The sequence below is a fragment of the Talpa occidentalis genome, unplaced genomic scaffold, assembly GCF_014898055.3.
Source record: "Talpa occidentalis isolate TD23 unplaced genomic scaffold, MPIMG_talOcc4v2.1 talOcc4.13, whole genome shotgun sequence".
Lineage (NCBI taxonomy): Eukaryota > Metazoa > Chordata > Mammalia > Eulipotyphla > Talpidae > Talpa > Talpa occidentalis.
This window is the reverse complement of record NW_023601322.1, coordinates 11,841,619-11,854,772: the sequence shown is the minus strand read 5'-3', so window position 1 is coordinate 11,854,772 and position 13,154 is coordinate 11,841,619. Positions and strand designations below refer to the sequence as shown.

At 40.4% G+C, this 13,154-nt stretch overlaps 1 protein-coding gene and 1 long non-coding RNA gene across 7 annotated transcripts in view; one reads left to right on the top strand and one right to left on the bottom strand.

Annotated features, from left to right (window-relative positions):
• Window positions 1-13,154, top strand: part of NEDD4L (NEDD4 like E3 ubiquitin protein ligase) — a 301,987-nt gene that overhangs the window by 259,352 nt on the left and 29,481 nt on the right. For all 6 annotated transcript variants that reach the window (XM_037508470.2, XM_054694014.1, XM_037508467.2 and 3 more), the window contains 2 exons: window positions 289-343; window positions 5,478-5,536. In XM_037508470.2, the coding sequence (XP_037364367.2) occupies window positions 289-343; window positions 5,478-5,536 (114 nt within the window). The remainder of the gene's footprint in view (window positions 1-288; window positions 344-5,477; window positions 5,537-13,154) is intronic.
• LOC119243013 (uncharacterized) lies at window positions 5,486-12,484 on the bottom strand. The gene is made up of 3 exons (XR_005124607.2): window positions 12,398-12,484; window positions 8,522-8,581; window positions 5,486-5,717 (listed from the first exon to the last, which is right to left on the bottom strand). It is a non-coding gene; the product is annotated as an uncharacterized LOC119243013 (long non-coding RNA).

Here is a 13,154-nt window from a genome sequence, read left to right as displayed (position 1 = left end):
CAAATTCCACTGTTGCATGGTTTGCTGAAGTTTCCCTTTGAAACTTTTGCACCCCGTTTCCTGTCCTTACTGCGAATGCGTCTGAGATTGTGGAACATGTGACGAAGTGTGCTGCTCGGTGTTGTCAAGAGTTACCCTGAAATGCTTGTTTTTAGATTATTCTGAATATAAAAATATACCCTCCGAGAGAAGAGTAAGAAAGCATCTGAGAGTTTTAAACTTTTGCCTTTGATTTTGGAACTGCTGGCTAATGTTTGTATTCTCTCTCTTTGTCTTCCCCGATACTAGCCTGGTTGGGAAGAAAGAATTCACTTGGATGGCCGGACATTTTATATTGATCATAGTAAGTAGGCCCTATTCCAGACACAGAGGTATTACAGATAAGGGCGGGGGGAGCGGGGAGGGTAAGTCAAGTATCCTATGAAAGCTTTGTTGTTTTGCTCTTTGTCTAGGCAGCCAGGTGTTATGTGGAGAGAATGATACCAGTGAGTCAGTGCCCTTGTACGGTACTGTGATTCACCCCAAGTTTGCTCTCAAGTGGCCCTTCCAGCTTTCACCCAATTTGATCTTGTGACCTATTAACCTTTTATTTAATTAAAAAAAATTTTTTTAATTGATGATCCCTTGACTCTTGCGCTTTGAATAAACACACTCTGGTAATAGAAAATAAGATTAGAACTGATGTTTGAGTCACAAATCTGTGTGAGCAGCGCTTGAAGCCATATGTATGTGTTTTGAACACTGTGCTCTAAAGTCACATGGCTAGATGCCCTTCCTGACTTATTTTCTATTCGTGGCGTGTTTCCCTGCACCCAACACACTAATACAAATGTACTTTCTTTTCTTAAAATGTTAGTATATTTGCTGTAGACATTTGCTCCAGCACCTATGAATAAATGTGTGGTTTCTCACTTCAACTAAAAGTTAAACTAATAAAAGTTTGCTTTTAGCCAGTGGGTTTTTTTTTTCCCCCTATTTTGAGGTGATATGTTCTCCATGAAATCATACTTATCAGTCCCCTAAAACTTCTGAAAAAGTAAAAAAAAATCTTCAAATAGATTTAAGGTTTAAACCATGCTTGCAATTTGGTAGTCTTTGATCTTCATTTTCATTGGATTCATAAACAGTAAGTCAGCACGAAGTCTCCCCAGCCTCACGCTGGAATCCAAAGTACACAGATGAAGCCAATTGCTTGGAAGTCTGCCCACCAGGAATTTTCATATGGTCAGAGCTTGTGGCCATCTCCTAGACTTAGTGCCTCTTCCAGATGTCCCTAAGAAACTGAGTGCATCCAGACAGACGGGTTATTCTACACAGCAACAAGTCAGGCAGTTCGGAATTAAGCCAGAAGTAGCAGTCCTTAGGTATTTGCAGAGGAGGGGGTCGGTAATCTACCCTCTGGTTTAAATTAGGAACTTCAAGGTACACAGGCCTAGTTTTTCTCTTCAACCAGTAAAAATACTGATTTGCCTACTTTGTAGAATTTCACAGTCAGCAGAGCACAAATTGCTGCCATTGATGCTTTGAAAAATGGATATAGGCCTACTTTTTTTCTTAATATATTAAAATTCATTTATCATAATTTGCCAAAACTGGAGAGGGATGATGTCCTTATTTCCCACTAAGAACAAAAAGAATTTCCTTTTCCATGTTTTCATACATCACAATTTGAGTTTTAAAGACAGGTGCAGATAAGAATGATCATTTTACTACAGCAAGGTCTTAACCAATAACCCAGCCTTGGTCTGCAGCACCAGGAATATTTCGCACACCACAGTGGCCGAATGCTGACTGGTGAACCCCAAAAGAACGTGATGAACATTTTTTTTAATGCACAGCAGGACCCAAAAACAGGAAAAATACTGCTGCCAAGGATTATCCTAGTTGATTAGAAATAAAGATCATAGACTTTTTCTAGTGGCCTGCAGAGGCATAGTGTAGAATGTGGTTTATATATATATATGCTTGGTCAGTGGCAGCTCAAGTCAGTCCCTAGATAGGTAGTGGGGTCAGTGTTAGGAGGTTGATGTTTTTGTTCAAAAAGTGGAGAGAACTTGAAAACAGCAGTGGTGTCTCCAGCCCCCGGCATGCCAGTTCCTGTTTGCTGCCAGCTGGGTGAGTGTAGTTACTGCTCACGGGCTGGGCGGTTCCTTGTTCCTGATTCTTCCACCTGCAATCACCGTCTTCCCAGACATTCCTCTTTCCTGTTGCCAGAACAGCACAGGGAGGCTCCTCTTGCTTCTGAGGAGCCAGTGATACAGTCTAGATCTTGTATGGAGCCTGCTTTATCTGAGCTATGAAATATGACTTTTGTGATCATTTACATGGAAGTTGAAATTGACCTTTTCTCATCCATACTGAAAGGTTCTCTGAACGTGATACAATGAAAATTAAATGACAAAAAAACTACATAGGGAAAAAATCTTTGGGAGAATCTCGGTAGCTGTTAATGCCACATCTCTGCCTTTCCACCAAATCTCTGGATTTCACCAAATCCAGCCCATGAAAAGTGCAGAAAACCTGTTGTTCTAAGATGCTTTGTTGGGCTGTTAGGGATACCCCTCAGGGGGTTAGTGACCTGGGAGTGGCATTTAGGAATTGTCAGACTTTCTGAGTCAGTGGCTCTATAAGCAGTTATCCTGCATCTGATTTCTAGCAAAATTCAGTATCTGATATCACTGTCCTGCTGCCTGCAGGTCTGAGACCAGGTCACCCCTACCTGTGTCACTTCACTGTGCAAACAGTCGTCTCTTAAGTCACTCTGTCACCCTGTCTTCCAGGGCGACACACTGAATGAAGCAATGCACTTGTCTTTTAAATAATTAGTTGATTTTCTGCTTCATAAGTTCTTGAGAAGTTAAAAATTTTCAAGATTAAAAATGTGCAATCATCTTCAAGGTTTAATTGCAGAAAAGACTACTGCTCAGGACTAATCTCTTTGGACTCCTGGTTCATTTGGCTAACATGGATCAGAGAGCTCTCAGGTCTCCAGCCTGGAGTAAAAGGTGAAGGGAAGATCTTGAACTGAATCTCTACCTCTCTTAGGAAGCCTGTAATTCTTCTTATGGACCAGATACACCCAGAAGCTGAGTAACTGGCCACAGGTATCTTATATTCAAAGCTAGAAGGGAAAATAAAATGCTGGGAGGCTTTGAAATCCTGTTTTAGTCTTTTCTATTAAAGGCTTACTGAATCTGTTCATTGCAGCTAAAATGAGACATGTCCCTTTATTTTAAATGTAATGTTTTGAAAATGAAAAACAAATTTAGATTCAAAAGTTCTGGAAAAATTGGATAGCTGGCCACCACATGTTTATATATTGACAGTACTTAACTATCTTGATCTTTGTTGCAGCCACACAGAAGTAGGTGTGCTGAAAGCTGAGACTGTTTCAAAGCTTAGAATGTTTTCACCGTGAACTTCATTAGGCCATTAAATCTTTTTATATTCCATTCTGAGAAATGTGTGAAGTGGTAGAGAGGGGCTGCAGAGATGACTAATGCATAGTCCTGTCCTCTCGGGGCTTACATCCTGGTAGGACACACCAGGAGATATTTCTGGTATTACGGGGTGAACCCATTGTTATTAGAAGCAGAAGCAGCAAAGATGCACTGCCTGCTAAGGGGTTGTTCCCCTGGGAGGGAGACTGCTAGAGGATCTTACAACACAGACTACTTTGAGATGGGTCTGAAACAATAAGACATTGGCCACTTGGCAAGTGGTCCCAGGCTGGAGAAGACATGTGCAGGCTGGTGAAACTCTGTAGATGGTGTTATGTGCAGAGAAACTTAGGGCCACGAGTGGCCAGGTGCAGAGGATGCCAACACAGCCCATAGGTCAAGACCGAGGGGTCTGCCAGGTGGGGAACTCAGGTCCCTGTAGACGGGAGGAGCTCCTGAGGGATTCTCCAGGGGGCAGGTCACAATGCTCAGGTCTATGCTTGAGGAGATCTTTTGGCAGAGATATAAAAAGCAAATTTTGAACAGGGACAGTTTGGTGACCACCATGAGCAGCAAGGGAAGGTGAAGGATGTTGCCAGGTTCCAGGTTGGAACACTGAGTGGATTTTTAATCAGGAATGCTATATTACATGAGACATTTTGGAGGATTAAGGGTTCAATTTTGGTCTAGTTGGGCTTAAGGTAGCAATAGGAAGTCCAGGTATAGATGGCAAGGCCAGAGCTTGAAGTTCAGGTCTGGACTGAAGATTTGGGCCATGGTGATTTTCTCTGGTGGTTGTACCCAGCTGATGTGGCTATAGCCAGGCAGTCTTGGCTTGGTTGTCTACTGTTTTCTTTTTTCTTACTCTCCTCACCATCAGAACTTTCACTTTGCAAAGTCTCCTGTTGTCAGGATAAGGGACCCAAAGGTGCCTTTTGTTTCCATCTAGGTTCTATCAAAGAGTTAAAACATCTCATGTAAATTTTTTGCCAGCATGAATCCGGAGTCACCATGTGCATGCTTTTCTGTAGCTTTATTTTAAAACTTTACCCCTGCTTTCATTAAAATCATTTTAATACCAGCCTTAGAAAATCCTGCTATGACATCAAAACCAAGTTTATTCATTTTTCATATGTGTCCACTTACAGAATATATAGGGAACCAGCAGACTATTTCAATATTCTATTCTTAAACATGTCACTTCCCTTTTTTGGTGCCAACTTTGTTAAAACTCCAGAGGAAACCTGTTCTCCCCCAGTCATCCTGTCCATATAGTCCATGTGAGTCCATCCTATGCCCCCCACAACCTCTCAGTATTCCATAGTCTTTGTAATGACACAGTCGCAGACCCCAAGAGATTCAGGGTAGCTGTTGTGTGTTGCCACCTACTCCATTGAAGTGGGGGTGTAGGTGGTATTGAACAATCTTGCTGACCTTGACTGGAAGAAAGAATGTCACTTCGCGCCAAAGGGGCAGCTTCCTCTGCTGTATCTAATCCTGACTTACTGGACTGCCTTAGCTGCTTTGCTTTGTCATATGCATGAGTGACACATGTACTGGATTATTAATTTGTGCAGTGAAGGATTTTTCATTGAAAGCAGTTTTCAACACTCTGAGCAAAGAAAAAAGTATTTGAAATTAGAAAAAAAATCATGTGTGTTTATTAACTTTGGGGGGGGACTAAGATATTTAGACCTTTTTTCCAATTAAATGAAAATCAAGATCAAGTTATAAATCCTTGAGAGAACAGGGGTTTATAATCGAAATTTTGGCAGATTACATGCCAAAAATAGTGTGAACAGATGGCTTTACTTCAGTTGTGCTTTTTTGATTGAGCTGGGGTGGGGGGAACTTGCCATAAAGAGTATAATTTTCTTCTAACCCTGAAACAATTTATTTACCTTTGGGAGCCAGGGTTGGGGACTGGACAGCTTTGGAAGAATCCAGAAATACTTTTTTCCAAAACATTTTTGGCACAGAATAAATTTGAACTAATAATGCTGATTGATTTTTTTTTTTTTACACATTAATTTTCAGATAGCAAAATTACTCAGTGGGAAGACCCAAGACTTCAAAACCCGGCGATCACTGGTCCGGTCAGTATTCTCGAGTTTTCACTCTCCAATATAATATGCCGATTGCCTCTAAACACAGTTCTTCTTTCTTCTTACCATGGTGCCAGGGATGTACAGTCACTGAGCAGTTTAATTTTGCTCCCATCTCCTCCTTTTGGGAATTTCTGGGGGAGTTGCAGCTGCATTTGCCTTTTTTATGGGACTTTCATTAAAAAGGAAAAGAAAATTGTTAACAAAATTAACCATTTTATTTTTCTCCTCTATAAAATTGTTTATTAAAAGTACAATAAGCCCTCACTCAGACTCTGGGAAACTGCATCTTGAAGGGAGACAAAATAGAGCCCAAACAGGCCCTGGAATAGCTCTGTTTCATTCAACCTCTGCTTTTTTATCTCATCAACATTACAATGAAATGGCGTTGAACAAGAGTTATTTGAGGCCCTGCTGCATACCAATCAAAATATCCTCTCTCTTTATGGGAAGCCAAATAATGATGAGAGAGAAAGTGTGTGTGTGTGTGCGTGTGTGTGTATTTGTGTCATTTCACTAGGCCAAGGGTAATAAATGCATGCTAACAAAATTTAGACTGTATTCTAAGTCTTCCAACTCCAAACATCTGTAAAAGTTTGGGTGAGGTTATCACCATTTTCGGGAGCTGGCAGAGTTAAGAATCTTTAACTCGGTTAACCCACTAGCTTTCTCCAAGTCTAGGTAGAAACAGAATGAGTTCTGCCTGAGGTGGGTGACTTTTTGAAATAGTGCCCTGGTTGTTCCTCAGGACTAGGGAGACCGCCACTGTCCTTCAGCATTATGACAGTCAGTCTGGACACTAGCAAACAGGGCCACAAGCCTTGGCATGGCACAGGGCCTTTTGTAAGTGCTTACATGGGTGCAGGGAAGTCCTTTGGGATTACAGGAAGTTTGCTGGGATCAGCAGAAGATAGCACATGTAAGAACCTTTTAAAAAGTGGAGGAGCAAAAATAAGTAAGTTTGGTATAGCCGGTGCTGAACAAAGAGGCCCGCAGGCATATGTACAATAGGATCATGGCTTTAATCTGATTCAGTTCAAATTGCTTTTTTGAATGAGAAAGATAAGTTCATTTGAAAAGGTAGTAGCACTATAGTGCAAACCCCACCTTCTGCTGACTGACAGTGACTAGTTATCTGTTGGATTGTTCATTGGATCTGCTCGGAGGCTTTGGTGGTGTTTAATGTGAAGTGCTGGGGAAGACCTGGGTTAAAGCAGACAGTCGACTCGACTCCTCTTTCTCTATGGAACTTAACAAACTCCTGCATTGCTATTCCCGCAGCTTCTTTTGATATATTCACAGACATAATAAGTTGTTAAATAGCATTTTCTCTTCTCCATCAATGAAGCAAGGGAAATTCAAGAAACAATGAGAACAGAGGACTTCTGAAATAATTCTAAAGCTTTTTTTCAGTTATTTCTATGATTCATTGATCATCTGCTTTCTCTCACTTTGTCTTATTACTTTTCTAAGTTGATCACTGGAATCCATCCAGTAGATATCTCTCTTTGTTTTCTGAAAGAGTCTTGTTTACTTTTTTTTATTACTCATGTTTCCTTTAATAAGAGTATGTGTATTTAGGTAATTATCAACCTGGTGTAGACATCTGGTCTTTATGAGCATTCAATTCTAAACTTTGGTCATTTCAATGAGAATTTCCCCCCTTATAAGTTTTTTTTTTTAAAGATTTATTTATACAAGAAGTAGGGTACAGGCCAGATGTGTGGGAAGGTGAGAGAATTCGCCAGAGACAGAGCGGGGAACAGAACAGGCAGACTGATGAAATACACTGCTGAGGGGAGCAGCAGGCGAGACAGGAGAGGTCTGTTGCGCCATGTGGAACCCTTGCCAGCTGGCCGGGATCAAATTGGCGCTGCAGAGGCAGCAGACAGCTTCACAGCGCAGCGCTCAACCACCTGTGCCACCAGGGGAGGCTCCCCCTTAAAAGTTTTCAGATACACTTTTTGTTTGTAAGAGGATGGGAAGCTTTTTGCATATGCATGTCTTATTGATTTCTAGTTTTATTACATTGTGGTCAGAGAATATTTCTATAGACTATAGATGATCAGACACTTGAAACTCCTTGGAGGCTTAGCCTTTTTTGGTAGGTGTTCTTTCTGTGTTGGGAAGGAACGTGTATTCTGACTTTTTTGGATTTAGAGATTTTATATGTCCATTAGATTAAGACTGTTGTGGCCAAATCATCCATTACTGCTTTTTTCCTACCTGTTTTATGTAACCAAGACAGCCACCATCTCCCGTGATGAGTATGGCTTTGTCGATCTGCATTCACTGTCTTGTCTTTAGCATTTGCTGAGTTTTCTCTAACCTGTCTCTTAACTTGCTGCGTTCTCAGGGGTTGGTAGAGTCCTTTTTCTTTTTCTATGCTTACTTGGAAGTTGCTTTTTCTATTTCTGTATGGTTCACATTAAAATTTTTTAACCAACATACTTAATGTCAAATTTCATCACTCTCTGCCCTCCTCTGGGAAAATATAGGTTTTCAGGGACCTTGAAGGCCGTTCCTCCCATTACCATTTGCATTATTCGGTAGAGTTTTAAACAACCTTGTCTTAAAACTTTTCAAATAGTCATTAATACTTTCTTTTTTATTCCCCCCAAAAGTCAATACTTATTTAATTTTACTTGGATGCAAACAAGTTTCTTTGCCCACCACTGGCTCAGGCATCCACTTCTTTCTAGGTTGTCTCCCTCTTGATGAAGTATAACCTCTAGTTCATAGCTCTCAAAGTGTGGCAAGTAGGTCAGCCATGGTAGTCTCTTTCAGAAACTTAGTAGAAATGCTAATATGAGGCCCCAGCTCGTCCCTGGAAATCAGCAACATTAAGAATGGGCACAGTGCTCTGCTTTACTCTGAATCTATTTTCAAACCAGGTTAAGCACCTCTGCCCCATAGCAAGTTCAAGGAGAGTCTCAGAGAGAGGATTTCTTTGACTTCTCCATTAAGTGAATTTACCTGATTATAGGGTCTTGTTTAACAGTTATGCCCTTCAATATTCTTTCATGTCTTCTGCCTCTGTAAATGTTAATGAGAATATGTTGTCAATCAAATTACCTTTTCCTGTCTACAGGTAAATCTTTTCTATGCGGACACTGAATTTTTCTCTGATTTCTACAGTGTTACTGTCATGTGCTTTAAGAATGGTTTTCTTTTCATTCTGCTTTGGACTTACTGTGATTCTTTATATGAGGATCATTTCTTTCATCCATTCTGGAAAATTCTAAACAGTTGTCTCTTTATTTCATCTATCAGTAACTCCTATTAGGTATTTCATTTACTTTTATATTCTGTATTCCTTGTCTCTTAGCTTTTCATACTTTCTGTCTCATGTTACTATATTGTGGGCTTAGCTCTTCCAGCTGATTCCTAAGCTTTTTATAATTTTTCATCAGTTCATTTTGTCTGTTATTTCAGTGGCTGTGTTTAATTGCTCAAGGTTCTATTTGGTCTTTTTAAATTTGCTTGGTATTTTTAGTTATTGTTTTTATGTCCTGTTCTCCCCCCTTTTTTTTGTTCATAGTTCCAACTGTTTAATTATTCTTAAAATAGCCTCTTTCATAGCCTCTTCCAGATTATTCTATTATCTCTGGCTCTTGGGGCATGAAATCTTCCCTGCTATAAACTTTCACTTATCATTTTTTTCTCTCGAGGGGACTTTCGTTAACCTCCTAACTTGGCTTCCTGCACCTCAATTACTATGGACCATATACCCACTTGGATATAGGCTTGAGTTGTAAATTTATACAGGCCTGTTTCTTTTGTTTTTCTCCCATTTATGGTCTTGAACAAAAGGGGAGCTTCCTTGCAGCCTTCCTGGGCTGGTGTGTCGAGTCTTCTAAACCACTTTTCAGATGCAGGTTTTCAGCAGGGAAGCTGCCCTGGCTCCCTCAGGCAGATGTCTGCCTGTATCCCCACAGAGCACAAAAACTCAGCAATTGTCTAGGTCCAGTGCCCACTTCCTCGTCTAATTTTGAGTTTTCTGCTTATCAGGTACCTGAAGTTCTTCACCTTTTCCAAAGTTCTCAAAATTTCCACGTATTAGGGGAGCAGAAACCCTTTCTGTAGCTGCCCTGTGACTGGCGTTACTCAAGTGCCCTTGCACTGACGAACACTGTCTCCTCTCATGTAATGCTTTGTACTTTTTTTGAGAACTTTCTAATCAGCTGCTCTGCTTTGAAATTCACCACAGTCAGGAAGGCAAGGAAGATGATTCTTTTGCCAATTTTTCAGAAGCTCAGAAAGCTGAGTTGCCGAAAGTTACAACAGAGGTCAGAGCAGGAACTGGACCCACAGTGTGCTGGCCTCAGGGTGTCCACTGGACAGTAGTGACCTGGAAACACTCAGAACCAGCTGACGCCATGTCAGGTTGCATTTTGCTTAAAAAAGAAAGTATATTTAAGATAGGGAAAAGGGCTCTGACAGCTTTATTTTACAAGTTAAATTGAATGAAAACACGATGCCAGATTTAACAATTCGATCTGTCCTGTACAAATAATCTACCCCACACTTAATCCTCTTCAGTGACAGCTCTGTATGGGGGTCTTTTCAGGTGAATATAAGTGCTCATTCTTCTTATTCCATTGTAAAAATTACCTCTCCAGAGAAAAGATAAGCATTCAAAGGAGATAATGATTTCTCAACTTTCAGGCATTATTCCTCAGAAGAAAGCCAGAAACACCTCAATACTTTTCTCCTCCCACAGCCAGTCAGCACCTGTGAGACTGCAGTCAGACAAGGGAGGGAGCAACATCTTGAACTGCATTCTATAGGAAATTTGTCAGTGTAGACAACTGAACTTGCATTTTCAAGTTCAACATTCAAAATGATGAATGTTGAAGCTTTTTTTTTTTTTTTTTAACATATTCAGAAGAGTACCAAAAGCAAGAGATAGTTGCTGGGAATCAGATTTCTGGAAATGGAAGAGTATAAAAGTTTGCCCAGTCAAATCCTTCTGCTTAACTGTGAAGCAATTTTGCAATGTTAGGTTCATGTTCCAGAGTAACCGACACAGTCTCCTGCAGAAGTCAGGTGCAGAGCTGGCTTGAGATGACGAGAGGAAGCAGCTTTTCCAGCTGAATTCTCCCTGTCATAGTTAAGGACAGCAGGCGACACTGTCCCCACTAGAAACGTCACCCACTTTCCTGTGATGGTTTGCTTCCCTCCTATTGCTCTGGTTTCTGCCCAGATTTCTCTCCTTAGAGGTGGCTTCCCTGATCACCTCCTATAAAACAACCCTCAGGAGCTCCCTATCATTTTTTTTTCCTCATAGCATTCACTATTTATTCATTTATTTCTTACTGTCTATTGCTCATAATAGCTTGATGCCCTAGGAGGGAACAAGGAAAGGAATTTTTGATTTATGTGTCATTATTTCCCTAGTACCTGAAATGCCTTGCACTGAGTGGGTGCTTAAGAAATACCTGTTGAAGGCATATGAAAAAATGTTCAACATCACTTGTAATCAGGGAAATGCAAATCAAAACTACCATGAGATACCATCTTACACCAGTGAGAATGGCACATATTAAAAAAACTAGCAACAACAAATGTTGGTGAGGATGTGGAGAAAAAGGAACTCTCCTGCACTGTTGGTGGGAGTGCAAACTGGTCCAGCCACTGTGGAGAGCTGTGTGGAGATTTCTGGACCTACTAAGCATAGAGCTTCCATATGATCCAGCAATTCCACTCCTAGGTATTTTCCCAAAGGACACAGAAACATCAATTCCAAAGAACACCTGCACCCCTATGTTTATAGCAGCACTGTTTACAATAGCTAAACTTTGGAAACAACCCAAATGCCCAAAAATAGATGACTGGATCAAGAAGATGTGGTACATATACACCATGGAATATTACTCAGCATTCAAAAAAGATAAACACATGCAATTTGCAGCAACATGGATGGCGCTGGAAGGGATCATGCTCAGCGAAATAAGCCAGAAAGAAAAAGAAAAATACCAGATGGTCTCACTCATAGCAGGAATCTAGAAAACTTAAATAAGGGACCAGGAAAATGAATAACTATAAGAAAGAAAATATCAAAATCAACAAATAACTATGAACAAGAGACACTCTATGGAGGGTGGGGGGCGGGGAAAGGAGGGCTTGGGGTAAAAATAAGGGGGTTGTAATTGTATGGGAAATATAAAAATAAAATTTAAATTAAAAAACAAAGAAGAAATACCTATTGAATAATTCAGCAAATAAACCACTAAAGAATGAAGAAACTAGGTAGAAAGTCTTGGTTTGTTAGGTGATAATGTCTTTGTTGGCTAATGTCAGACCATATCCTTGGTCTTGTTTTGGTGTTTGTCCAGATACTGGCAAAATTTCTATTTTTTCTGGCATCAGAATTCATATATGATTTCATTCTGTTAAACACAGCCCAAAAATCAGTATGATATGTGGTCAAATCTAGTGTTCAATGGAAAATAAAAGGAAGGTTGGCTTAAAAACTAAGAACAGACCACAGGCAGAATAAATTATTTTTAGAATGTTCTTAAGATATATAAGTAAATGTGATTTTTTTTGTTGCTCTTGAATTTCAAAGCAAACCACCCATGTGATCATTGTTTTTTATTAGAGTGGTCATGTTTGTTTTGGCTCGTTTAATAGTTGTGTGATCATGTCTTAAAACGTGATGGAGGGGCAAGCTTTTGTTCTTCTCTTTATGACTAAGAATAAGTGTCAAGGTGTGAGGTTTGCAACCTGGAGACTCTTTACTCAGGATCATTATGCATTTTAACTTAGCCCAGAATGATACCAGCAGAAGTATCCTTGCTCAAATCTACACTCTCTTCTAAAAAGCAATGAGTTGCTCTAAGTTTGTACCTGTCACAGTTACGCCAAGTGTGTGCAGAAGATAGTCCTTTCTGCTGCATAATAAAATCGTCAGCCATGTAAGTGGCCTGGCTTAGGGTTCTGGCATTAGAATATTGTAAGCTACTCTATAGTATAACAAAGAATATTAAATGACAACATAAACTACTTTGCCTGAACAGATTCTAGAATTTTAAATAATGATAATTTGCTCAGTTATAGAGCCCACTCCTGTGGGTTCCCTCTTCTCTACCTCATGGAAAAGGCATTCCGGATTGAGCGAAGTCCTTGCTGGAAACCACTAACTAGCCAGGGACAAGCATTCTGACTCCCAAATTGGGGGCTTTTCCAGAACACTGATTTTATATTCTTTGACTAAAATATCAATTCACTTGCCTTTCTGCTCATTATGTTTCCTCTGAAAGATGTGTGTGTGTGTGTGTGTGTGTGTGTGTGTGTGTGTGTGTGTGTGTGTGTGTGTGTAAAACTGGGGTATAGACCTAAGGTGCAGGGGCAGGGAGAGTAAGAGGATTTACTAGAGACAGAGTGGGGAATGAAACAGATGGTTTTACTGAAATACATTGCTGAGGGCAGCAGCAGGCGAGACAGGAGAGGTCTGCTGTGCCCATGTGGGTTAGCTCCCTGGCGGGGGATGGATCTCAGGCCGAAATGGTGATAGCACTGAAACCTAACCCTTAGGACACCAGGGAGGCCCCAAAAGATTTTTAAAGGTTGAAGAATCTTTTCGCAAGGACCATATAGGTCATTT